This window comes from Microtus oregoni, unplaced genomic scaffold (assembly GCF_018167655.1).
Source record: "Microtus oregoni isolate MIOR12 unplaced genomic scaffold, Mior012 000013F_ref0000133, whole genome shotgun sequence".
In the NCBI taxonomy this organism is placed as follows: Eukaryota; Metazoa; Chordata; class Mammalia; order Rodentia; family Cricetidae; genus Microtus; species Microtus oregoni.
Window position 1 is genome coordinate 14,177,523 of NW_024543072.1, and position 26,765 is coordinate 14,204,287.

The window sequence follows — 26,765 nt, forward strand, 5'->3', positions numbered from 1 at the left end:
CTTGAAGGATGGGTGTCTGAAAATCCCAAACTCTAGCACACAATCCCTGCAACTGCCCTTGTGCCAGGCTGAGTGCTCACTCCTCTCCTTCAGACACTACACTATTGCTCCACAGTCTCCAGTCAGTCCTGCAGACTGATTCAAAAGTAACTATTCAGTCTGTGCTTTCCTAGATAAAACATACAAACAGAGAGAGCCACTGCATGCTCATCATATCCCTCTTCCAATCCTTTATTAGGCACACATTGTCACAGCAGTAACGCTGCATGCTAAGCACCCACATGTTAGTCTCCACAGACTGTATACTATGTATGTGACATGCACATTCATGTGACACATGCACAGGAGTCTTTCCTTCACTTCAATGTAAAGTTGTCTACTTAAACTGTATCAATGAAGAATTCTTCCTCTTTAATACAACAGTCCAAGAACTCATTACCAATGCACAACTTTCACCTCTCATACTATCTTCAGTTTCATACCAGCATAAGACTTGGGGGCACTGCACAACACATAGGCTACCAATGAGTATTTATTAAGTGAATGAACTAATTTTTTTTTTCGAGACAGGGTTTCTCTGTGGTTTTGGAGCCTGTCCTGGAACTAGCTCTTGTAGACCAGGCTGGTCTCGAACTCAGAGATCCGCCTGCCTCTGCCTCCCGAGTGCTGGGATTAAAGGCATGCGCCACCACCGCCCGGCTAAATGAACTAATTTTTTTTAAATGAACTAATTTTAAAATAACCATTTTTATAGTCTGAATATGACATATCTCTCACAGGCTCAAGTTGTGTTTCCAGATGGTACTGATATTCTGGGAGGCTGGACAATGTATACGAGGGGGATCTAGTAGAAATAAACCATTAAGGTTAAGTTTTTGAAGGTTACACCTGCTGGTTTGCAGTGATGTGAGGAACCTCCATCACATGCTCCTAACACCATGAGCTACTTTGCCATGACTACCCTGCCATGATGGATTCAAGCTCTCTGAAACTGGGTCAAAACAAACCTATCCTGTGAGCTGCTTCTGTTAGGATTTGTAGCAACAGTGAAGCAAAAGTAACTGGTACTGAAATGCTTATTACTAACTTTGCTTCATACACCTGCCGTAATTTAACTTGTTATAAAGACACAGCAAGATTAGAGAGAGAAGCATGATCTCTACCTACTGCATGAATTCTTCCCGACTGCACAATCTTATCCTTCTATTTATTTACTCCAACAAAAGATTTTAATTGGATCCCATTTTTTTATTAATCCACAAAAGGATACTTTATTACAATAGAATTTGTTCAGCTTAGATAGAAAAACATGATGATGAAGGATTAAGAGAATTACTGTGCCACTCGGGACTCAGTGTATGTCCAAAGTACTTTTCTTAGAACTCGCACGACCACTCCCTCTGTATTTGTCTTGTATAAATTTGTGTTGAACAAATCCAGGAGAAACAAATTCTTCATCTTATGCACACTGTATGTCTAGTAACAACAGGTCAAGCTTTGCTCTTTATTTTTTCTACAAGGACCCTTAGCAACAACTTTGTTTCTTATCTTAGGAAGTACAAAAGATCATGTTTTCCTTATATCATTTCTTCATCTCAGTTTTGTTATTTGCATTACAATACGCTCCAGGATAAACATAAACCCCTTGCAGAATGAGATATTAAAACTTTTAAATTAATTAATGTTATTGCTTACCATAAACCAGGTACTGAATAACCAACTTTATCCTGATCCATAAACACACACAGAAAAGTGTTTTTAAGCATGCTCATAAATAGTGCAGAGGGTCAAATAAGCTTGCAAAGCTAATCTATAACAGGTGAAGCTCTGACCCCAGGTGTGAATGGCTGTGAGCCCATTAGACTCCATGATCTGATGCAATTTCAGACTACTTTATCTCTTAAAATGGAAAGTACTTCTAGTGTCAATTCACATCTCTTAACAGTATTTGTGGAATTTTAATTTATAAGCAAAACAAAACCAATAACTTAGTAGTTACTTTATACAATATTATTTTTAAAAATAATAAACAAGGTCAATATTCATTAATTCCCAAATGATAATCCTCTCCCCCACAAAGTCATATCACAACTTAAAAGTTTTTAAATAGATGCAAATGCAATTTGTAAATCTGCAATAAAGCTACTGAAACAAGAGTCCAGCTAAGAAAAGATTAGTTATTATAATAATTACATATCATGCATACCCTGAACTGGTTCGGTGCCTCGAAAACCAGGCAAATCGGCTTGGAGAGAGACCTATGAGTCAGGTTAAGCAGAGGACAGAAGTGAAGCTGCAGTTAGAACAGTGCTCACCTGCTCAAGTCACTTTTCCCATGGTGATGATAGTGATCAGGGTGGCTAAGGTGGTAATGCTCCTGCCCACTCCACCTCTGGGGTGCTCTTTTCCAAAATCCATCCTGTGACTGTCGTACATTTCTGTCTGCTCGGTCAAAGCGGTTCATATTGTCACAGTCCACTAGACAGATTAAAAAGTAACAGACTATAAATATGTGCACACTCTATAAAAAGTTAACTACTTATGGACTAATAATTAAATGCTGTGAAAAAAAAATTTTTTATTCTAGAAGTACCAGCCATGTAAACTAATCACAAAATAAAGTTTTCCAAAGGAAACCAGTTCTTACAGTGAAAACTGAACTTTATACATTCAAACTGAAGTGAATTATAATATTTCTGGAGCAGCCACTTAAGTGAACAATTAACTGTTAGACTGTTTTAAAACAAGGAAAAACTTCCCTGAAAATGAACATTACACATTTCAAATACAAGCAATCAGGACCGAAAAATGTAGATTTAAGAAGAGCATAGTATCCATTCTTAGAAATAAGTGCCTCAATTAAGTTTCTCAGCCTCAAGAAGCACAAATTAACCTATCATCATAGACGATCATGGTTTTAAATAAAGCTCACAATTTTAAACAGTAAGCTGCTCCAATCTGTCTGCAGCAGAGCTGGTTCAGAAAAACTGAACCGCTGCTGAAAACAAAGCCAGTACTTTGTAACAACAAATATCAGTCCACTCCTGAAATCCAAACACCACAAAACTCGACAAGAATCCCTGAAGCACCCCAGCTTCTCCACTCACCCAAACGCTCTGCTCTCACATCTCGGAGCACTCTCTGAAAAAGTTATTCGGCACAAGGGAGACATTGTGCTGCCGGCTGCCTACTCAGACATAGTTGCACACAAGGCGCCGCTGAAACAGGCCTTCCTTCCTGCTCCACTCCCAGCCCTCCCTGTGGGAAGCAAGCCCAGCCTGCCCTGTGACTCCATCTTCGCTCAGTGCTTACATAGCTACTGAGTTAGGACTGTTACTAAAAATACTTCTAAACACTAACCCAAGCCATGGAACAGGACGGGCTCTCCACTCCAAAAACTCCAAGAAAAAGTTCAAAATTTCTTGTGATAAAAAACTTTACATATCAATATAATCATGTTTTTTTTTTTAAAAAAAAAAAAGACTTATTTTAAGTGGCTGTTATCATGAACCAAAGACTTAGATTTAAAATAGTTAATAGTTTCTTTACAGAGAAGATGGAAAGGCTTCCCACTTATTAAAGGACAATGCAGAAGAAAACAGCAAATGACTTAAGCACACTTTTAAAAGGAAGCTGAAGCTTTGTTTGCATTCATGAGGAATCAGTACTAACAAATAGCTTTCTTTCATTGTAGCAACAGTTTTTAAAAGAAGTCTAACATACGAAATTACTGCCAATAACTTCCTACTATTTTGTTGCTAAAATTAAGTAGAACTGAAGTTGTTATGACTAATACATGGTATGACGACCACTATGCTGAAAAATATCAGTAGGAATTTTAAGTAAATCTTGAAGTTTAAAGCTAATTTCATTTGGTCCCTTTGGTAGCATCATCAACAACTCAGCTGCATTACCCAGGTGCACGGAGCCCCCCAGAGCATCTCCACCTAGCAGCTCAGCTGTTCTACACTCTGCTGCTAAGGGGCATCTACTCTGAAATGTTTTTCCCTAATTTAAGAAGAGAAATTTCCAGAACCAAAGAATAACCTGATATATTCTCATAATAAAAATCAGCACAGTGCAGAGAGTAGGAAGAGGCAAGCAAACCAGATAAGAGAAGTAAATGTTTGAGCAATTACAGAGCACAAGCTGCCACGCGGCTTTAGTGAACAGACTCCAAATCAGGGCTCTTTATTGAAGCCTTAATTCATCCCGAACGGCAGGTCAGCAGGAGAAACAAACATCTGTCACTACTGCAAGAGATTAAAGTTCAAATTTAGACCTAATTTCTACAGATGACCTTGACTCTCCTGGGAGTGCTGCTTCCTCAGGCATCCATCCATCAAGCACATCTTTACAACCTTTGCACTCCAACTAAGATGGTAATATTAAAATATTAGTGGTGGTTACCTAGGGAAGATTAAAGTGTTCCATGACAGACGAAAAGAAAATGGGAAACAACAAAATCTCAAGAGGGAGATCAATAAAAATCTGGTTCCAGGGCCTAAGAAGAGCATCAGATAAGGCTTTACTGGGAAGTCAGTCCTCCTGAATGTGCAAGCTGCAGGGTTGATGGTGCGTGCAGAAACCTCCGAGAAAAACTACGGGCAATCCTAAAGCTATCTCAACTCAAATCTGTAAAAGTCAGGATGTTGACCCAAAAACACCCTTCGGCCAGACCCGACCTTAACTATGACCTGAAGGTCACTAGTTGAAATGCAAAAAGCAGTGTATTTTAGTTCTAGTACTGTAAAAGACAGACAGCATCAGGGTTCTAACACACTGGAGAGGGAAAGAATCTAATTAGCTAATAGAGGTATGGGATATGAGGATACCTGTTATGATAGTGTCATTTTACCTTGTTTGATAAAGGAATAAAACATGATACCCAATGTATCCTTCATTTTTTTCTTTTACATGACAGCTTTCAAGTCCTGAGAGATAATGATGACCCAGACAGTAATTTTAATTTTTATATAAATAACTGCATGAGAGATAGGATGACATTATGACTGACAAGGCCCAAGGAGGCTTTATGTTATTAAGGAAGTTTTCAATGTAATTAAATGTTAAAAATATAAGTGAAAAAAGCATAAACTGAATTACTTAACATGGTACTAGCACAGAAAGATAAATTTCTAGAAAAAAAAATCCAAGTAACTGGAAGCAATCAAGAATAAGATGATCCTCATGTATCTCAATACAAAGTGCATCGAAAATATAGCCTTATGTGTTTAAACATAAGATAATTTAGTCAGCAATTCAGGAAATAGAAAAGCATCTTTCAATGTCTAAAGTCTAAAGAGAATGGCTAAAATGACTAACAGTATACAGAGAAGATACTCACTAAGGCAATCCACTAACTTGAGGATTACACTCTGACGTGCCAAATGCCAGGTGTGTGTTTGTGGGCGATGGCTGGTCATTAGAATTTCCTAAACAAGAGGTAGAGGCAACACAGCTGCGTTTCTGGCATACCAGAAATACTGAGAACCACCCTACAACAGAAAGGACCAATAGCAAATATCTAATAGCCTTCCAAAAAAAAAATTCAGATTGCAAAACTGTTTCCTTATGAAATTCCTTGGTCTACTAATTCAGGTCAAGGTTAAAAAAAAAAAACAGTTTGCAAAATTAAAATAATCTGTTACTAAGTACAAGTCATCCAACTCCCTACTCAAGTCTCAGTGTTCCACAATTCCTTGCCCCCAATTCCACGCCTCTTTGATTTTCCTCTGAAGCACCTCTCCTTTAACCTGTTGCCATTCCTTTTAAATAAAGGCAATATCTGGTAAAGTTAAACACTTTCAGAACAGGGAAAACTGTATACGCTCTATTCTCAGTTGAGAGAGCATGGCTAAATAATTTAAAAGATCTAAATGGCATTGGGAAAAGTCCCCGTGGAAATCTAGAATAGCACTTAGGAATCATAATCTAGTGCTCACAGATCTGTATCAGCTAGCTCATAATTAAAAGACACTATATGTAAAGAATGTGGCAGTGGTTTATGAGCCTATGATGGGAGGCAGGCATTGTGGTTGTGGTGTATGCCTTTAATCCCAGTATTTGGGAAGCAGACGCAGGCAAATCTTAGTGAGTTCCAAGTCATCCTAGTCTGCATAGCAAGTTACAGGCCAACCAAGGCTACATAGTTAGACCCTATCTCAAACAGTAAATTAAATAAACAAATAAATAAATATCAAACAAATAAAAACCTACAATGGAGTGCAAAAGGCAGACAGTATAGAAAAGGAATTTCTGATTAACTCTTTCCTATGAACACAGACTAAGTTCTGATTCAGGTCTGCAAGGAAGAGGGAGAGAGGTGACAACTAAATTCACTGCAGGCATCAGGGTCAGATGAACACAATTAGAAAGCATTCACAAGATTATAAAAAATGTTTCCCCATCTTCCTCACTAGAAGCAATCAAGAATAACATAATCCTCATGTATCTCAATACAAAGTGTATCGAAAATGTGGCCTTACTGAGCTGCCTTACTTTAGCCTCTACATAAGCTTCTCCAAAAACCAAAAGGTACTTTGCAAATGTTTTATTTTTATCTAAAAAAAAAACACTTTATTGTAATAAACTCCCAAATAAAAAACATTGCAAGCTATATTAAGGTAGCCACTCGAGCAAACATTATCCCAGTGCCGCACTCCACACATCGTATGAAAGCCATGGAACTTCATTTAGGGGCTTTTCACTTTCCTTGTCGATTACATTTCTTTTTATGCTTATCCGTCATAAGATAGGAAAAACCCGCAAAATCTGCAAGCTTTTCCTCCCAGCGCTCAGGAGGCAAAAGTGAATGGACAGGCTTCTAAGCTACAGAGAAACCCTGTTTTGAAAAACCCGAGATAGGTAGGTAGGTAGGTAGGTAGGTAGGTAGAATTAAAAAATAAAAAAAAAAATAGGAAAAACCTATGACAGAGTTAAAATTAGAAAAAGAAACCACTTGGCTTTATATCATCTTTCATGATCCATCCATGTATCCTTTGACCTGCACTCTGTCCTTCCACGTCACCTAATATAACCCTTGCCCCTTCTTAGTCTCCTTTACAAATGTTATATTACAGCACTTACAGCTGTAAATATGCTATGTTTTGCTTACTTATCTATCAGTAAGTGATCGAATGTTTTATTAATATGCATAAACTATAACATTATCCTAAACTTCATTACTGCTATATATCCACCCAAGGGTCACCAAAACACTCAGATGTGGATATCCCTAAATTCTAGACTGTAACTGTTCAAAAAGAATTAGACTAACACACATTGTTTTCTCCCCTGGATAGTACAGAGAAAAAGACCTGCACACAGATGCAATTATCAGATAAGCACATTCCTCATGACAACTTCTTTAACACCATCAAGAAAGGAACTAGAAAGGTAGCTCAGTGGGGAAAATTATCACTCTGTAAGAAAGAGGCCCAGAGTTCAGAACCCTCACATGCCCATGCAAAAACAATGGGCTTGGCAATGGGTGCCTATAACCCCAGCACAAGGTGGGTGGAGACTAGAAGATCCTGGTTTCAATGACCAGCCAGTCTAAGGCAAAATGGGAAACATCAGATTCACAGAAGAGACTCTGTCTCAAGCAATAAGTAGGAACACACCCATTATTGACCTCCGGACTCTGAACTGATACACACAGACAAAAAATTACACCCCCACATACATACATGCACATGCTACCCGATAAACTCTTCTTAATGAGGTCATAGTAACCCGTACCCAGATCAAATCCAAATAGTAGGTCTCACTGGTTTGCCCATCTTCTTGGGCACAAACACCAATAATGCTGGCAGAATAAGTGAAGCCGAAACACCTGAGGGTTCAACAAACCAATACAATCTTTTTCCAAACTAATATAACATCCTCAAACAGAAAAAAAAGCACTAAAACCAACAGTCAACGGCATCTTCAAAGAACCTACCAGCACCTCCACATTCTTATCCCAGCCCAAGAGACCTAAAAAGTTGTTCCTGCCTTCCTGTAATAGGAAACATAAGTACTACTTTATTTTGGTGCATACAAGGAAAACTAACTTAGGCTCACTCTCTGCTTTTTTGTTTTGTTCTTTTAGTTCAAAATAGCCAATATTGGTTTATTTTCTTCTAGAAAAACACCTGTACTATATGTGCAATGTTAATGGATTCCCACCTACTTTTGAGACTGCAACAAAGACCTCAAGGACCTACAATTTCTCTGAGGTTCCGAGGTTCCACATCTGTCTAGAATGAGGGTTAACTAGGCTGTGCTCAGGAAATGAGTTCTAAGACTGATTTGATCTGTGCTTCATGTATCCACCCAGAAATGGAATAAAATTTCCAAAATGAAGTTGTGATAACCCTGTCAAAGTGACATGCACTACCTATGCTATGACTTATCCCAAGGAGGGAAATCCCTCAGCCTTCATTACAAGCCAAAAAAAAAAAAAAAAAAAGCAATCAAGCATGTCAAGCATGTCACATCTCCTGCACCATTAGGTCTTGTTATTGCGTGCTCAGTCATTTTCACTGAAGAGTGTTGAACTTGGTCTTCCAGGTCACTAACTCAGACTTCACAACAGCAACTATGATTTCTGTCACCTACTAAACTGCTATACTGTAGTGGGGAATCCTGTTCTATAGCTCTAGAGAGCGGTGGCTCCCTGCACTGCCTTAAGGCTGGCAGTTCAGCTTTCTATTCATCTGGGTGTTGGCTATAATTTTTCTTTCTCAGGACTGGAATTCCATTCTGGCTGCAGAAGTATCCCAAGTGCCAGAAGCAACACAAGAAAGTCTAAGAGTCCCTACTCCTACAGTAACAATGGACAATACAATACCCTCAGCGCTTCATTTCAACAACTTACAAGTCCCTCGTGGCCTCCAGACCTTTCCACTGTGAGTGGTTTCAGCGAGGTATGTTAGGGCAGAACACTTCTGTCATAGGTAGAACATGGAGACTTATGGATCTTAACTTACCATTGTCAAGAGGCGTGTCCTCCGGCAAATCCACATCCAGCATAAGGTCATCATCCTCAAGGTCACATGACTCAAGATTATTCAGAATATCCTGTGAATAACAGCAGTAAAACACTATGACCTCACCCAAGGGATACAAATATAACTATTCGTTTTGAAAGTATCATCATATAATAACTTGGATTTATTCAACAATTATACTATAAGAATAAAATAGTTCTAATTTTTAAAAGTATTTTTAAAACTTCATCTGTACTTATACTTTAAATTTTGGATTCCCTGCTCAGAAAGGGGAACAGCAAGATGCAGGTGATATAAAGGGGGAAATAGAAAAACAAGGAAGGATCTTTAACTCAGGGATAGAAAGGGAAGGTAATACAGAAGCAAAAAGGTGGGAAAATAACAGTAAGCATGTTTGAAAAAGGACATAGAAAGTCACTATTTTATAATTACCTAAAATTATATATAATACATTATACAGTTTGAATGAAGTTATACCGCATGGAGTGATTAATACTCCCCACAAGAACCACAAGAACAAAAGCCCTAGTGCAAACATGAGAAACCTGAGTTGTTGGCCAAGAGTCCAAGAGACTCCCAAAACACCACAGTATATTGTTGTTGCCCTTGGTTACCTCCAAAAGTCGGAAGTAAACCCCAACTGCTGAAGACAGCATGCGTCTTGAACATAGAACGCAAAGGACTTGAGCGGGAAGTGACCCGAAAGCCTCTTTCCTGAGGACGAGGTACTCAGTACAAGGTACCATGGGATCTGCTGCAGGGGAAACAAGCTGTGATGTCTATGAACCACAGCAAAGCCCAGCATGGCAAGTTAAGGTACAGCTGTACCCCCCATACCCTGTGGTAACCACAAGCCATGGAATGGGGAAGGAAATCCTGGTATTGTGACCAACTATTCATACATAGTGAGATTACAGATTACAGGAGAAAGACTGCTGCCAGCTTCCTAAACCAGTATAATTCTTAATTGCATTCTAAATACTTATTCTTTTCTGTTGTGCTCTGTTTGTGTTTTCAAGACAGGGTTTCTGATGGCTGACGGACAAGAGACAGCTGCTGAGAGACAGGAATGAAAGAAAGACTAACAAAATATACCAACCTAAATATTTCAAAAATGCCTTAGCTTTAAAACAGAAGTCAAAAACTATATTTGTAAAATGGAACTTAAAAGATGTGCCGCTTTGGAGAAGCAGTTTTGCTTTTGTTTCCACAGGAAACAAGAGGCTGTGGATTCGCTCCAGCTTAAGATCCTGAAACTTGACAGGTGATGTCTATCAACAAAGGTTATCACTGGTCTTCCCAGGACTTGGTCATTATCTCAAAATTTTATCAGGGACCCTAAAGATATTTCATCCACAGAAAGCAGAAAGCAGTCTGGAGTAAACAACATACACATTCCCAAGAGCTGGGGTGCATAATATGGATTCTTTGGCTATTTGGTAGGTTTTGGATGTTTGTTATATTTAGGGAAATATAAGAATAGAGAATAAAAATACAACTATTAATCTCAGATATTTTGCATTGGCATTTATTTTGGTATAATGATAGAAATTTAAAGTTAATTTTGTTACACTGTAAATATGCTTCTATTCTTGTTTAAAGGATTTTTGTATATTGATACAAATTTAAGGTTACTGTCTTTATATTGCACATCTGTTTCGATTTTTGCTTAAGATATTACCTATACAGTTTGATAATTATGCAATATGAAGTTTTAGTCCTTAAAATCTATTTGAGATCATAAAAAAATACAGGCTAATAGTCACCCCTACCTATAAACCTGTTAATTAGATTTTCAAGGTAATACAGAGATATATTTCAAATAGACAGGTAATCTCAAACATCTCAAAGACCTACAGAATATGGCAATTAAAATGTTCTAAGAACTTAGACTTTTCTTGACATAAGATGCATTTGCTCCTGGCAGCATCAATTACTTCAAAGAGGAAGATGGGCATTGAAGAAACTCATTACAGAGTTTGCCTTCAATATGAAAAAACTAGTCATTTGGGAAACTGCTCATGCCTGAACTGCTTATAGTATGCTGTATAAACAGGACATGCAGATGGAATATATACATATTAGAGTATTATTCAGCAGTAAGAAACAAGGACTTCTTGAATTTTGCATACAAATGGATGGAAATAGAAAACACTATCCTGAGTGAGGTAAGCCAGACCCAAAAAGAGGAACATGGGATGTACTCACTCATATTTGGTTTCTAGCCATAAACCAAGGACATTGAGCCTATAATTAGTGATCCTAGAGAAGCTAAATAAGGAGAACCCAAAGAAAAACATATAGGCATCCTCCTGAATATTAACCTTCAGCAAGCGATGAAAGGAGACAGAGACAGAGACCCACATTGGAGCACAGGACTGAATTCTCAAGGTCCAAATCAGGAGCAGAAGGAGAGAGAGCACGAGCAAGGAACTCAGGACCATGAGGGGTGCACCCACACACTGAGACAATGGGGATGTTCTACTGGGAACTCACCAAGACCAGCTGGCCTGGGTCTGGAAAAGCCTGGGATAAAACCGGACTCTCTGAACATATCGGACAATGAGGACTACTGAGAAGTCAAGAACAATGGCACTGGGTTTCTGATCCTACTGCACGTACTGGCTTTGTGGGAGCCTAGGCAGTTTGGATGCTCAACTTACTAGACCTGGATGGAGGTGGGGGGTTCCTTGGACTTCCCACAGGACAGGGAACCCTGATTGCTTTTCGGGCTGAGGGGGGGGGGACTTAATTAGGGGAGGGGGAGGGAAATGGGAGGCGGTGGCTGGGAAGAGACAGAAATCTTTAATAAATAAATAAATTAAAAAAAAAGAAAAAAAAACAGGACATGCAGGACCCACAGAAAAATGATAACTAAACTTTGTCAAAACAAAGCGGGATGGTCCTTCAGGGTTCCTGCTTCACAGAAAAAACTGCCAGACATTCTGCAGGACACAGAGGGAAATGACTGATATACTGCCAATATAGGCAAAAGAGTCTTTCAAATTTTCTGCTTTGTGGAAAAGTCCATCAGCCTGTATGCTGAAGATGGATGCCCCAATGTTACAGGAGAACTTGGGGTGACTGTTCAGGGAGCCAGATATCTCTGTCATTTCTAGAGTTTTGAAAGTTGCTTACAATGCATTTCCTGTTTACTTAGATAATATTATATCCCTCTGGGGTCTTTGATGGAGTTGAAGACTAGATAGTTATAATCATAGTTTTTCTTAGTTATGATAAAAGATAAATTAGATATAAAACTTTAGACTAGCAAAAATAGAATAGAGTGTTTTATTTAATTTTGCCAAACACAAATAGACTAAATATTGTAACTGTAATTCTTGCTGTATAACCTTTTAGTTATATGTAATTGTACAATGTTAATGTTAAAACCTTCCTTCTTAATTAGACAGAAAAGGGGAGATGATGGGGGATGATATTCTGTATGCTGTGAATATATGTTGCTGTATTGGTTGATAAATAAAGTTGCTTTGGCCTATGGTAGAGCAGAATATAGCTAGGTAGGAAAGCCAAACTCAACAGAGCAAAAAAGAAGGGCAGAGTTGGGGGAGATGCTAGCAGTTGCCAGAGAAGCAAGATGTGAGGTAACAAGTCACAAACCATGTGGCAAATATAAAATACTAGAAATGTATTGATTTAAAAGTAAGAGCAAGTCAGTAAAAAGCCTGAGCCATCTGTCAAACTTTATAATTAATATAAGCCTCTGAGTGTTTAATTGGGAACTGGCGGGTAGGAGAGAAAATTCCAGTTACATGAGTGGTCAGTCTAGAAAAATATATATGCAGGCAACACTAAATAGATTCAGCAGGATACATTTCTGTGTTAATTCATGTGGATGCATATATAACAACAATGGTTACAGAAGAGGCCATGAATTAGGGGAACATGACTTCTGGTAAGGAGAACAGGAAAGGGATAATATAATTAACTTTAATTAAATATAATTAACTTTAATTAAAAATTTTAAATCATATATAATTCTCTATAAAAAACATCTGACTGTGTTAAGTCTGAGTATGTGTCAAACTAAATGACACTGGGTGTCCCAAGCTAAAAATGACAATTAAGGCCAGAGCAACAAATTAAAGCCAATAAAGCATGGTATTCTAAGTTCAGAGCAGGGCCAAATGAGGTATACCCAAACAACAAAAGCAGTACTACCAACAATTGCTAAAATGGTATCTAGCTTTCAGTATTAACAATGCTGTACATGTCACAAAAATTAAAATGGTCAGCAGTAATGGTATTTGCCACCAAGTCTTAAGGCCTGAGTCAATCCCCAGGGCCCATATTGTGGAAGCAGAGAACCAACTCCCGCTAGCAGTCCTCGGACCTACGTACATGTACTGTGGAATATATGAACACACACACACACACACACACACACAAACACACTCTAAATAAATGTGAAAAAGTTTACAACTAAACTATAATTGCTTTATCTGGGTGTTTTTATATAATTTTGTTTTATAATTAAAAAGTTTTTTTTAAATACCCTTAAAGGCAGGGTATGAGCATGCTATAATGAAAAACTGACAGAATAATTATAATATAACCTCGAAGATTTACTAAAGCCTACAAGAGACTATACAAAGTAAAAGTTATATTAGCAGGGAGGGAAAGAAGTATCAACATTTAATGCTTAGCAATTAATTACATAAGCTATTTCTTGAATCTGTTTTGTCTTATACAAAGATGCTCTGTGAAATGAGAGAAGTCTAGGAGGAAATATTGGAGGGGATTAAATATGCACAGATGTCTACATACCTAAAAGAACACATATCTAGGAGAATAAACCATTCTATGAAATCGTATGTGCTTATGTTCTTATTCTCTTTGGTATTTCTGTAGCATAAATATGTTGTTCTTACTAGATTTACTTAAGAGTAAAACTCCATATTAAATAAAAGTTTTCCTCTCAGTGACATGTAAACCCTTGCCTTGCATATGACTACAAAGCATATCACCGATAGTTTCACAAATAAAATGCTAATACATATGAAGAACACAGGGAAACAAGAATAAATGATTGTCATGAACTGAGAAGTCATGATTTGAATCAAAGAAATGTTATTGTGACTACAATACAGAAAATAGACATCAGTGAGGGCTGAGAAAACAGTGCTGTGACCACTGTAGAATCCATAGGACATATGCTTGCCTGCCAGTGCTGATGAGAACAAAGCAGTCCTGGTACACACTGGGGAGCAAAAACATAATATCAAAGTTACATAAGAAGCTAAGTCATGGTGACTTTGGAGTTAAAAACTGATGCCTACAAACTAACACGAAGTGAAGAACCAGCGGGGTGGTGGTGAAACATGCCTTTAATCACATCACCTGGGAGGAAGAGGCAGGTAGATCTCCTGGTCTACAAAACAAATCCCAAGCACCCAGTGGTACACAGAGAAATCCTGTGTCAGAATAAAGAAAGGGGGGGGAGAGAAGGAGGAGGAGGAAGAAGAAGGAGGAGGAGGAGGAGAAGGAAGAAGGAGGAGTAGGAATAAAGAGGAGAAGGAGAAAGAGGAGGAGGAGGAAGAAGAAGAAGGAGGAGGAGAAGGAAAAAGGAGGAGAAGGAGAAGAAGGAGGAGGAGGAGGATGGAGGAGGAGGAAGAGGAGGAGGAGGAGGAGGAGGATGGAGGAGGAGGAAGAGAAGGAGGAGGAGGAGGAGGAGGAGGAGGAGGAGGAAGAAGAAGAAGAAGAAGAAGAAGAAGAAGAAGAAGAAGAAGAAGAAGAAGAAGACGAAGACAAAGGTGAAGAACCATTTTGATGAAACTAGAAAATAAAAGACTGACCCTCCCCCGCCCAAAAAAAAAGGTCAGATAGAGTAGGAAAATAAAGAATTAATATACAGTTTTAGAACTCAGTAATTCTGATGTGCCTATTCCACCTTTGAGAAGACATGTCTCTAGCAGACAAATGAATATAGAGGCCTGTTAGGCAAGAAGATTTACAGCACAGGAGTCATCAACAAATTAATGAAAGCTGGAAGATGTTGAATAATGACTCTGTCTCAGAATTACCCTTTTTACTGTAACAGTCCATGGGAAAAAAGCCAAAAAAAAAAAAAAGATGAAAAAAAATAAGGATGTGCATTCCTCTCCATTATCTGCACAGGGCAAGAAGAACTCCATTTCTACAGAAAGAGAGGCCATGTGTGTGGAGAGGGGTCATAGCTGCTGCAGTCTCTCTCCCTGCACTTGGACTCAGCATTTACCTGTTCCTGCTTTTGTTTATTATCTCCACTTTTTGGTTATGTGCACATCTGTGTGCTAAGAGTGTGTGATATATGAGTGTTTGAAGTCTTTCTCCTCTGAACTCATTATGCACATCTGTCAGAGCAGACTGACTTTGTATGTGTCCTTGTATTTTCTGATGCTGTATGTCATCGTGTCCTAATGAACTGTGTGATCGCTCTCTTGGCTGATACTGCCCTGACTGCCAGGGCTATAAATTAAGGTAGTGTAATTCTTGAAACTCGGTTAACCCTTTTCAAACTATGTAGTTTGTTTTCCCTAATGTATGTACTGACTCTGTCTCTATTCACAAAGGTTTTGGCTGGTATTACTCTAAATGCCACATCACTGAAGTGTAGAATAATGTCACCACAACATGACATCTCAGGCCCTACGAACACCACATGACTCCACTTTCTTATTTAACTCTCTTTTCATTTCTTTGTTCAACCCTGCTCTTCAGATACCCTGCGAACATTCCATTAGATGTACACTTAGGTATCTTTTGAGATACTGATTTTGTTACTTCTAGTACCTAACTAGCTATCAAGTTATAGAGACTTTTTGTTTTGCTTTCTTTTGTTTTAGAGACAGGGTCTCACTTTATAGAGCTGACCTGGTGTTGTCCTCCTGAGAAGTGTGGGTGCAGTGGTATATTATTTGAATTTTGACAAATAAATCTTGCCTGAAGACCAGAGGCAAAGCTAAAGCTACTAGAGGTCAGTCAATGGTGAGACACACCTTTAGTCCCAGGATTTGGGAGACAAAGGCAGACGGATCTCTGGGAGTTCAAGTCCACCCTGGGCTACACAAGATCATTGCAGAAATAAATCCAGGTGGCAGTGATCTACACCTTTAATCCCAGTACTGGGGAGTCATATGTCCTTAATCCCAGCACCAGGGGAATATAAAATAAGAGGAGAAAGAGGGTTAGTCTGCTTAGCTTGTGGTCGTCCAGTAGTAGAGGTAAGACTTTTCTAGTGGCTTCGCTGCCTTGCTATTTGGGTTTTCAGGTTGAACCCCAATTTCAGTCTCTGGGTTTTTATTATTCATGCTACATGTGGGAATTGCAAGGAAAAGGAAAAATAAAAAATGTATATATTCACCTTGTCCTTAGAAAAATTACAAATATTAGTATTCAAAGATTCCATGAGATAGATATGCTCTATAAACTATGATGTCACTTGAAAATAAAAATTTCAATTGTTCTTTGTACCTTATTGTATTGGCAGAACTTTTGTTCAACAGGCATATGCTGCACGAACCATTGCTACCAATGCATATTAATACAACAGAGGTCACCTAAGATTATACTGACTGATGAACTGTAGCCATCTTAGTTTATTTAAATACACTCTATGATATTCACCAAAAAAAAAAAAAACACCTAACAAGATGTTCTGACGACATCTCCCCATCAGTAAGCAACAAATAAGTAAGTAAGAGTGGTGGACGCTCCATTCACTTATTGCCAAATTAGCACATTCTCAATATAACACGTGCTTTCAAACTGCTTTTGAGACCCACAAGGTAAATAAAAGCATAATGAAAGCCTGGCGTTTCTACCCCCATTTTGCATTTGTCTCCCTTATTTTAAAGTAGACTGTTCCTTGTCTCTAAACAGGCATGACAGTCACTCAAGGATAGAAATGACCCCAATGTGGGTCTTCTCCACCTATCTCATAAGCCTCATGGGAAGGGCCAGCCATAACCTGGAGGTCAAGCTAGAGCTGACCAATCCAAGCCTTTTCTATGGGAGCCCAGTGATGATGGGAGCAATACCTGTACATTTGGCTGTTTAAATTGATATGTGCTTTGGCTCTTTGCTTTTCTTCTTCAAAGAACTGGAAGAGCATCACTCTTCCTTGAACCTCTCTTTGTTGTCACCCCTTCTTACAGAGTTATGTGATGTCCCAGAGCAAGACCAGAGGAAGGTGACATTTATGAGAAGCAAAGCGCTCAGAATTGTGTACTGCTCCTTCACTGTTGCTCTCTGTTTGGGCCTCTTGTGAATATTTCATCTGGTCTCCTTCCATTTGTTTGTAATCAGATGTGGGATCAGTACCAGAATGAGTTTACTACTATTAGTTTTGCTTTATGTATTTAAAGTTCTGGTTTAACATTTACACTGTCCTGTGTTCTTGTGAATTGATCTTTACCAAGATCTAATTATCCATCTTTTTCTGTGAGTGTGCATGTGTGTGTGTGTGTGTGTGTGTGTGTGTGTGTGTATACAGGATGAGTATAGAGGTTGGAAGACAGTTTGTGGGAGTCCATTCTCTCCTTCCAGAATGTGGGTTCTGAAGAACTGAATTTTGCTTGTCAGGCTGGTGGCAAACATCTTTACTGCCCCGGGCCATTTAACTGGCCCGGGATGCTTCTTTTTTAGTGAAGTTATGACTATTAAAATTATAAATTGCATCTTGTACTTTAATTAAAATATCTAGCTTTGAATTAGCAGTGTTCAGATTAGTGCTATGATGTTTTTATGAATACTAAGAGATCACAGCAAATAAAATTACCTAACCTTCCTCTTGACACTCAAAGGTCAATGAAGTAGCAGAAGAAAAACTAAAATCTGGATGTAAAAGCAAATATGTAGAGGGGTTAAGAATAGGTTACAGGACAGTCGAGTCTAGAGGGGTTAAGAAAAGGTTACAGGAGAGTCGAGTCTGAGAACACTCGAGGCAAAGACTCAAAAACCCAGAATGTCAGCCTTCTCCCAGCATGTGACGGTGAGCAACAACACACTGTGCTAACAGCTAAAATTCCTAGAACTCAAATTCAAGCAGAACTGAAGTAGAAACTGAAAACAAGGACAAAAGGTGGCTATGCCTTATTGGTTGGCCATTATTAACCCTTACACATATATCTGCAATATCAAGTGATAGCCACATCAAAATTTACACTTTGTAAAACGACCAACATAATGCTACTAAAGAAAAATTACCACCTATTCAAGGAAAATTCAAACCCCTAAAAAGAAAACAATGATGATGAAATAACTGAACTGGCAGAAAGACTTTAAAGTACTTTCGTTAAAAATTTTCCAAGACCAAGAAGGAGAATCAAATAAACATAAGGAATTTAAATATGACCCAGAGAAATAATGATATGAAATCAATTCAAAACACAGACAAGAGGAGCTGCAGAGATAGCTCAGCATTTCAGGACACTTGCTGGTTTTCCAGAGGGCCTGGATTCAATTCCCAGCACCTACATGGTAGTTCACAACCATCTCTAACTCTAGTTACAGGAAACACAAAATCCTCTTCTGACCTCCAAGGACACCAGGCACACACATGATATTCAGACATACATACAGGCAAAACACCCATACACATAAAATAAAAACATATAAAGTTATCAAAGTAAACAAAAGAATCAGCATCTTCTAGGCTTTCTACTATTCCAAGCAGAGAAAAGCACAGTGGATTTGTTTAGATCCTTTAATGCTTCAGAACCATCAAGGAATGTTGGCTGTACACCCACCCGCCCACTGGTGTAACCAACAGAGCAGCATAAAGGCCTTTGTTTGGGAGACTAAAAAGACAGTTCATTCCAAAAAATACTTGTAAACAACTGGATTCCCAGCAAACACATAAAAAGCCAGGCATGGTGGTACACAGTTGCAATCCCAGCACAATGGAGATGGAAACAGGAGGATCCCTGGAGCTCAATGGCCAGCTAGCCCAGCTGGGCACCAGGTTCAGAAAAAAATCCTACCCCCCACTCTTCAAATGCAGTGAAGAGCACGTGAAGGGGGAGGAGGAAAGAAAAACAAGAAAACACATACACAAGCATACCACACACACACACACACACACACACACACACTACACAAGACCTTAGTTTCATACCCATTGATTAACAAACAGCAGTCCCTACAAACATTAGACTCTTGACACTTCTTCTCCCCACCCCTATGTGTTTTTACTAATATTTTTAGTAAATTTTTGACGTCTTCAAGATTCAAGGAAAACTGAGACAGAATGTGGTAAGATCTACGTATTTTGCTTGATTTTACCGAAGTACACTTATGGCAGAAGTGATTCCATACAAAGTGGACCCTTCATCAGCACTTACCGAGTGAAACCCTGTTAAGAGTCACATTCAATAGATAAATATCCCAGTTTGGCGTGACATGCATATGAAATACAACCACTTTATTGGGGGTCTTTCCACTCAGAGCAGAAGGACAGCTCCTTTTCATGTAAACAAACTCTCCAATAGCTTTTATCTAGCCCATCAGTCACTGTCTAGCAGCTTTCTCCAGTCCAGAGCTACCTCAGGAATAACCAGCTATGCTTCTGAATCCTATATAGACACCTATGCTTGCTCAGTAGCAAGCTCTGCCATCTGGGTCCTATATTAACCTTAATATCTCTTCTACCACAAAACAGTTAAAACTTCTAAATTAGTCACCTTCCCATTTTAATAATGATATTTCCGGACACTCATGATACAGAGCTGAAAACTAAGACAGCACCTTTCCAAAACACCTGGCTCCAGGAATTTTCTTAGTTTACCCTCCCACCAACTGCATACCTCCCAGTACCGTCACTGTGACAGTACTATCCAGTGCTCAGGAGTAATCTTTCCCACTGGGGCGGGGGTGGTGGTCATGGACCTAAATGGCCAACATCATCACAATCAGTCCCAGAGCTCTCCATGGCTTTCATTACAGAAGATATCTCAAGGACTGTATACTTCATTTCTTACTAGTCTGCCTTTCATGTTCCACCCAGAAGAGCAATCTCTACAGGAATAAGATCTCAATCCTTTTACCTTTAGTAACAGAGCACACTGAAGCTATAATTTCTCAGCACAGTGACCAGAAAGTCATCCAAGAATCAAAGGGACCTATCTCATCTGCCACCTTTCAGCCTCTCTTCATAAAACACATGTTACGGTGAATCAAGGTTGATACTCAGAGTATACTTTTTCCTGATACCTACTACAATGATTTTTGGCGCCACCCATAGTTAGGAAAATGTTACGAGGCACAGACTTCCACAGAAACTGTACTTGAGATACTAACTGCAAGGTGAAGGTTTCTAAAGGTCTTACTGAAATTTGACAATTTGGTAGAACTCAAAGAATTCAGGAAAGTGATATACTTATGATTAGAATTATGGTCAAAAGATGAACCCACACACACACCCCAAGAAAGAGCCACATAAGGCAAGGTCTGGGATGGTCATGAATTCAAAGCATCCATGTCTTCTCCTAATGAAGCCAGTACGTGTCATCTTCATGGCACACTTACACAAAACAACACACACAGGGCACTGTTAACAAAGATGCCACCCACGACCCAGTGTCCAGGGGCTTTTATTGGAATTGTCTTACAAAGTCAAGGCTGATTAAATTACTGTCCACTTGAATGAACCCTACCTCCAGCACTTTCTCTTTATCTCCCAGAGGCCAGCCTAATAAAGGATTCAAAGCAACTCTCTTCGCAGTGTTTGCTAATTCTGGCAGAGCAGACCTCTAGGACTAAGCTACCTAATTAGCATAAACTCCCAGAGACCACAATGAATTATCAAGCTGGAAATTCCAAAAATGCAGAGATTCCCACACAGAAAAAGAGATGCAAACTGAGGTTCCACAGCTATCCATGACTATAAGACTCTGATTCTTCTAAGTCGATCCAATAAACTGTACAGTCAGTTACAATATTCAGTGGCTAAGAATCATCTTAAAATCTTAAAAGGAGGATCTTTATAGATCCTGAATAACCTATGAGTGTGACCTGCCAATCATCAATGGTGTAGAGCAAATCATTTACCTGTATTTCATTTGGTGGAAAAATAACTTCTGTAGGCTTTTACTGATGTAAAAGATTATTTCTATGAGCCAATGCCTTAGCAGCCACATTATTTAATAAGTTAATAGCCTGCTCTGTTTCAGGTGTTACTTTTTTTATTCATCTATTTATTTCACATCCCAGCTGCAGCCTCCCCATCTCATCCTCTCCCTCATTCCCCAATCCCCTCCTCTTCCATCTCCATCCAGGAAGGGCAGATATCCCATGAGTATCAATAAGACATGGCATATCAAGTTGCAGTACAACTAAGCATGTCCCCATGTATTAAGGTTGGGCAAGGTGAACAATAAGGTTCCAGAAGCCAGTAAAAGAGTAAAAGACAGGCCCTGTTGCCACTGTTACGAGTCCAACTAGAAGACCAAGCTACACAACTGTAGCATGTATGCAGAGTGTCCAGTTGAGTCCCATGCATGCTCCTAGCAACAGTGGATACATAGCCTAAACCGGTCATCTCCTATGACCAGACTGGTGCCTGACCCAACTGTCAGCAGAAAGGCTTCAACCAGAACTGATGGAGGCAAATACAGAGACCCACAGCCAAACATTAGGCAGAGTTCCTTGCTTTAAAAGTAATAATAGCAAAAAGTAAATCTAATCTTATTGAAACATGACAGTAAAGTTAAACCACTGGCACCTCTATCTCTAGAAAACACTAGTGGAAAAAACCTGCTTAGGAGAAAAGTCAGGGAGAGCTGTGGCTGTTTTGGGTAAAAGACAGCACCTATAAACTTCTTAGTCCTAGTGAACCTTCTCATTATTATACCTTCTTTTTAAACTAAGGAAGCAACAGCAAATCGCCAAGCATTTTGGATTAGAATGGATTTTTTTGTATGATGATAAATTCCTATGGTCATAAAGGTACACTTAGGTGAACAAAAATTAAATTAGAGATGTATGACTAAAACTGTAAACTGCTACTCTTATAAAACTAATAACTTTTCATAAGCTACTAAAAGACATTCAAGACATGCAAATTAATGGTCAATCACCCTATAAATAATCAAATCTTTAATATGCTTAAAACTAAGTTTGTAGTCATACAAATATGATTCACTTAAAAAGACAGGCTTTGTCCTTCTATATATGTTTTCAAGGCTAAGCCTAAAACAAGTAACTAAAAACAAATTTTGTTTAAAATAAGACATACTTAATAGATGGTTGCCTGGTCAAATTATGCATCATCCAATTACACACTAGTAACATCAGCAAAATAAGAAGGTTTATATTGTCTTTAGTGATAAAACTTCATTTTTCAATTAATATTTTTGTACAATATAACAAAATTTAAAAAATAACAACTTAAATATACTTGGGATGGATTGAAAGGGAAAATAAGAAAAACTGAAAACATAAAGGTTTTAGAATATATTTTCTGGGCAGACTAGAAAGATGGCTCAATGGTTAAGAGCACTGACTACTCTTCTAGAGGACAGGGGTTCAATTCCCAGCACCCATTTGCCATCTCACAACTGTCTTAATTCCAGTTCCAGGGGATCCAACACCCTCAAACAGACAAATGTGTCCATAACATAGAAAGAAAAAATATTTTTAAAAGAATATTTTTCCTAGATAATATGATGAAAAAATGCAAACATAATTATATGTTTCTTAAATCCCCTTGGAGGCCAAAAGGAGTTTAACCAAAAAGACATCCAGAACAAATTAGATTATTTTGAAGTTTCCACCTACAATTACTTTGGATAAGACCTACGAATTTACACCCAACTGTCTTCAGAATGTAGTAAGAACTGAAGTCTTTGAGTAAGTTCTTTTTCCATGGAACTGTTATGCTTTGACATTGCTCACACTTTTATCTCACCTACAGTATCAGCTGAATAGCTACTTTCAGGCTTGGCATGGAAAAATCCAACTGTTTTCTACTTCCGACTTTCTTTGATTAGTTTTTAGGTAGTTCAAATCTGTAAAACGTAATGAGTATTGCTAAGTAATGAATTTTATGTTTTTTAGTTTTATGCTATCCCTTGTTCTGGAAAAGATCAGACTCTGGCAAGGGAGAAAGTTAAAGGAGTCTCATGAGAGCCTATCCTCTATTAAAGGCAAATTTCATGCATTATTCCAAGCTTCTCACACATAATTAATAGTGGATCTGCTTGATATCTGAAAATATGGCTGTCTATGTCCTGGACATTCTCTGCTGTCAGGTATGTAAAGATCTGTGCTCAAAGTACAATACAGGAATGCACAATATCTCTCCCTAACTATATAGAACACAGCTATATAGAACACAGCCCCAGACATGGCATGGCATGGGGCCCTGGAAACTTCAGTAAAACAACATTGTATCTTATCTGGAACTTAACTTTGTCAAATAGTTCTGTTGTGGAATATTTAAGATATGTTACATTTGTTTATGCTATGGAATATTTGTTCCATTAATGATGCAAAGATATGTTGCATTTGTTTAACTCTGTGAAGCTATGCTGTGCTGCCTGCCTAAAACACCTAATTGGTTTAATAAATAGCTAAATGGTCAATAGCTACGCAGGAGAGAGAAGCAGGCAGGCTGCCAGACAGAGAGGATAAATAGGACAAGAAATCTAGACTTGAAGAAGAGATAGAAGTGAGAAAAGGAGGAGAGAATGCCATCAAGGGCCAGCCACCCAGCCACAAAATCATCCACAGAGAAAGAAGGGAAGAAAGACATATAGAATAAAAAAAAATAAAAGGTAAGGTAAAAATGCCATAGGCAAAACATAGAAGAGAAATGGTTTAAGTTAGAAAAGCTGGCTAGAAAAGCTGGTTAGAAAGCTAAGGCCAAGCATTCATGTGTTTATTTGGGAGATGAGTGGTAGAGCCCCAAAGAGTAAAAAAACAAAACAGGAGACCGCCCCCTAAAAAAAAAACCCTACAACTATATAACTCTTTATACATTTCCTTTCTAGGATTCTCTTACAGTTAAATACTAATAATGGTGCTGTTAATGCTAGTAAATGATCTGTAAAAATTTGTTACAGGGTGAGAAAACCATTCTATTGTGTTTCCTCAAATTCTACAGTCAAATTTGTTTGCTCCTCCTGTTTTAGAACCAATATTATTGTCATTGACTGTCTATTTCTTTCATGCTTTAGATATTATTTCCCATCTTTCTGTGGTGCTTCCCAGCAGGCTGAAAGGGAAACAGACCAGCACAAAAGCACAGTAGCACCCTTAAGTTAAAGAGAAAATCACTGGGGAATGATTAGTGGGACTTCTTGTAGGGAGTTTAGGAAGGCCTAGTGCATGTGTAAGGAGCAGAGTCAATGTCCTGAGTGAATGTGTGCCATGCCAAGGACCCCAATACCTTAGGTCCATGAGAACTGCCAGTCTTCCTCTGGCCCACGTGTGGATGTTCACAATGTAGACAGAAACTATCAACCACAGCTTCCGCTTCTGGGATTGACTGCAGTCTGAGACTGCTCCCCTACAAAGACCCTCTACAATTAATTAGATTCACTTCCTTGTTCAGGTACTTACTATAAACCTACCTCCTTATGCAGCTGTATACAGTAAACTTACCACCTCATCAATTCAGATGGATAAAATAAAGGCACTAAATTTGCAGGTTGCTGATGCTCCTGCTGCCCTTGGAGCATTTCCACCAGAGTGAGCACAGTACAGGTGGTCCCAGTGTTCCTGTGTGCCTGCCTTTTCTTCATTCCCTTCTTGTCCCAGTCACGTCAATTCCTGAAGCCATGCAGCACATAGCAACTAACTGTAGCTGTCAATCATATAGTAGGTTGTGGCCTCAACAATAAGCCGGAGCCAAGTTGTACTTCACTGCACTTTAAGCCTTTCAAAAATTTACTTTAATTTCTACAGGTTTGCAATACTTACACAGTGGATGATAGATTTTAGTTAACACATGCTTAATAAGCTGAAATATTAATGCATTAGTAGCATAGCTATGATGTATATAGTGGCTGTCAAAGTGGTATTAACGACTAGCACTTTTATATGCAAAGACAGAAGATGATATAAGTATCTATCTAAATTACAAAAAGAAATGTGCTCTAAGATGGCTGCTATAGCAATTTATAATTACAAAGTATTAGAAATAATCCTGATAATCATTGTTACTAGAATGACTGAATAAATATGTACCAACAAAAAAATGTAGCATAAGTTACCATGAAAAAATGGGAATTTATCCCTGAAATGATACTAAATAAATACTTTAAGCAAATGAAGACATAAAGAAAGCCTAAAGTTAAATACAGACAGTAGCTAATGAACCTTAACATTATGGCAAATTGCTAACTACCAAGGATAGGTTGAGAACTTAAAAAAAAAGGAAACATGAAAAGTAGTATTTAACCTATAAACTATTAAGAATAAAGCTGAAAAGAAAGGTGTGATCCATACATGCATGCATATAGTTACATTTATAGCACACACTACGATCCTAGTATGTATACATGTTATGGTATAGGTTTCTTAGCTGAGAAGATAGTTAAAAAGAAGAAAAATGAAAGACTACAATGGACTCTGAGCTAATGGGTGGAGTTGAAGGCAACACTATGAATACTAAATAACAGATATTATACACAATTCCCACCTACTTTTAGCATGATGCTTAAAAATCAATGACATACAAAAAGCCCATCTAGTCATTAGTTTGGGTTTCTAAATCTATTTCTAGAAGTGGATATTTTACAAAACAAACCTAAAGCCAAAACAAGGAATGTTCAAAAGTAAGGAGGCATTCAGAAACATACAGAAGCCGGCAAAATCAATCTGAATAACAATACTGCTGACATACAGAGTAACACCTATCAGTCCATAGTGACATGGATCACCTTAACCAGACAAGAAATAGAGATAGCTCTACTTTTTATTATTCCAATTAAAAAAGCATCAACAGACCTAACACTGGAAAAGATGAATGTCTGCACATTCTCAAAGTAGCTGTACAAAATAAAGAGAAACAAATTTGCATTTGAAAATTTGGTGGGTATTATTTCAATCATCTGAACAAAGTATTATCAACAGAGTATCAAATCAGGGAACAGCCAGAGGGATGAAGATGAGTTTGAAATTCCCATTTACCTATTTTAAGACTGTCTCAACTTTCTGTAAGCCGTCCCTCACCTTCCCATCTACACTGGCATGACATTTCTAGTTACTGGCAGCTTGCTATTATGACACGTGAGGCCTTAGAAACTCACTTGCTAAAGATGTTACGTCACAATATGCATGGAAAATACTAAACAGCAATAAACAGTAGCTGCAGTTTAAGAGTTTCTATTTACTTTTTAATTGAATGGTAATCCTTATGGGGCCTTTCATGGTATTCATTTCAATAAAGATTAAACTGAGACCTTAGAACCTAAAACCAAAATGAGCAATGAGGAAAAATAAAGTACCAACCATACTCAAGAAAAGAAGCAGGAAGTAGAAGGTAAAGTGACCAGATTGACCGAAGTAAATGAGAAGAGGTTGTAGAAAATGAAAGCCAGAGGGCAGATTCCATATTACAAAGAGTGGGAAGCCAACAAGGAGGCAACAAGTCTAACCAGCAACTCCGGGTGATCTGGCAGAACTAAGAAAATCAGAAATAATACTTGCAACTTCTAAATCTGAGAGGTGATGTTTCCATCTGTACGATCAATCCAGCATGAAATCCCTCACTTCCCAAATATCTTAGTGTTAGCACACGGGTCATCACAATGCTGTAGTGCTCCT

The 26,765-nt window shown here is 38.4% G+C and overlaps 1 protein-coding gene across 7 annotated transcripts in view; it reads right to left on the bottom strand.

Moving 5' to 3' along the window:
- Window positions 1–26,765, bottom strand: part of Ccser2 (coiled-coil serine rich protein 2) — a 115,912-nt gene that overhangs the window by 55,493 nt on the left and 33,654 nt on the right. For 6 of the 7 annotated variants that reach the window (XM_041662498.1, XM_041662493.1, XM_041662497.1 and 3 more), the window contains 2 exons: window positions 8,976–9,066; window positions 2,316–2,478 (listed from right to left, as the gene is read on the bottom strand). In XM_041662498.1, coding sequence (XP_041518432.1) covers window positions 2,316–2,478; window positions 8,976–9,018 — 206 coding nt within the window. In that variant the 5' untranslated portion in view covers window positions 9,019–9,066. Of the gene's footprint in view, window positions 1–2,315; window positions 2,479–3,107; window positions 3,231–8,975; window positions 9,067–26,765 lie in introns of those variants that run through there. The other variant, XM_041662499.1, reaches the window with a different exon arrangement.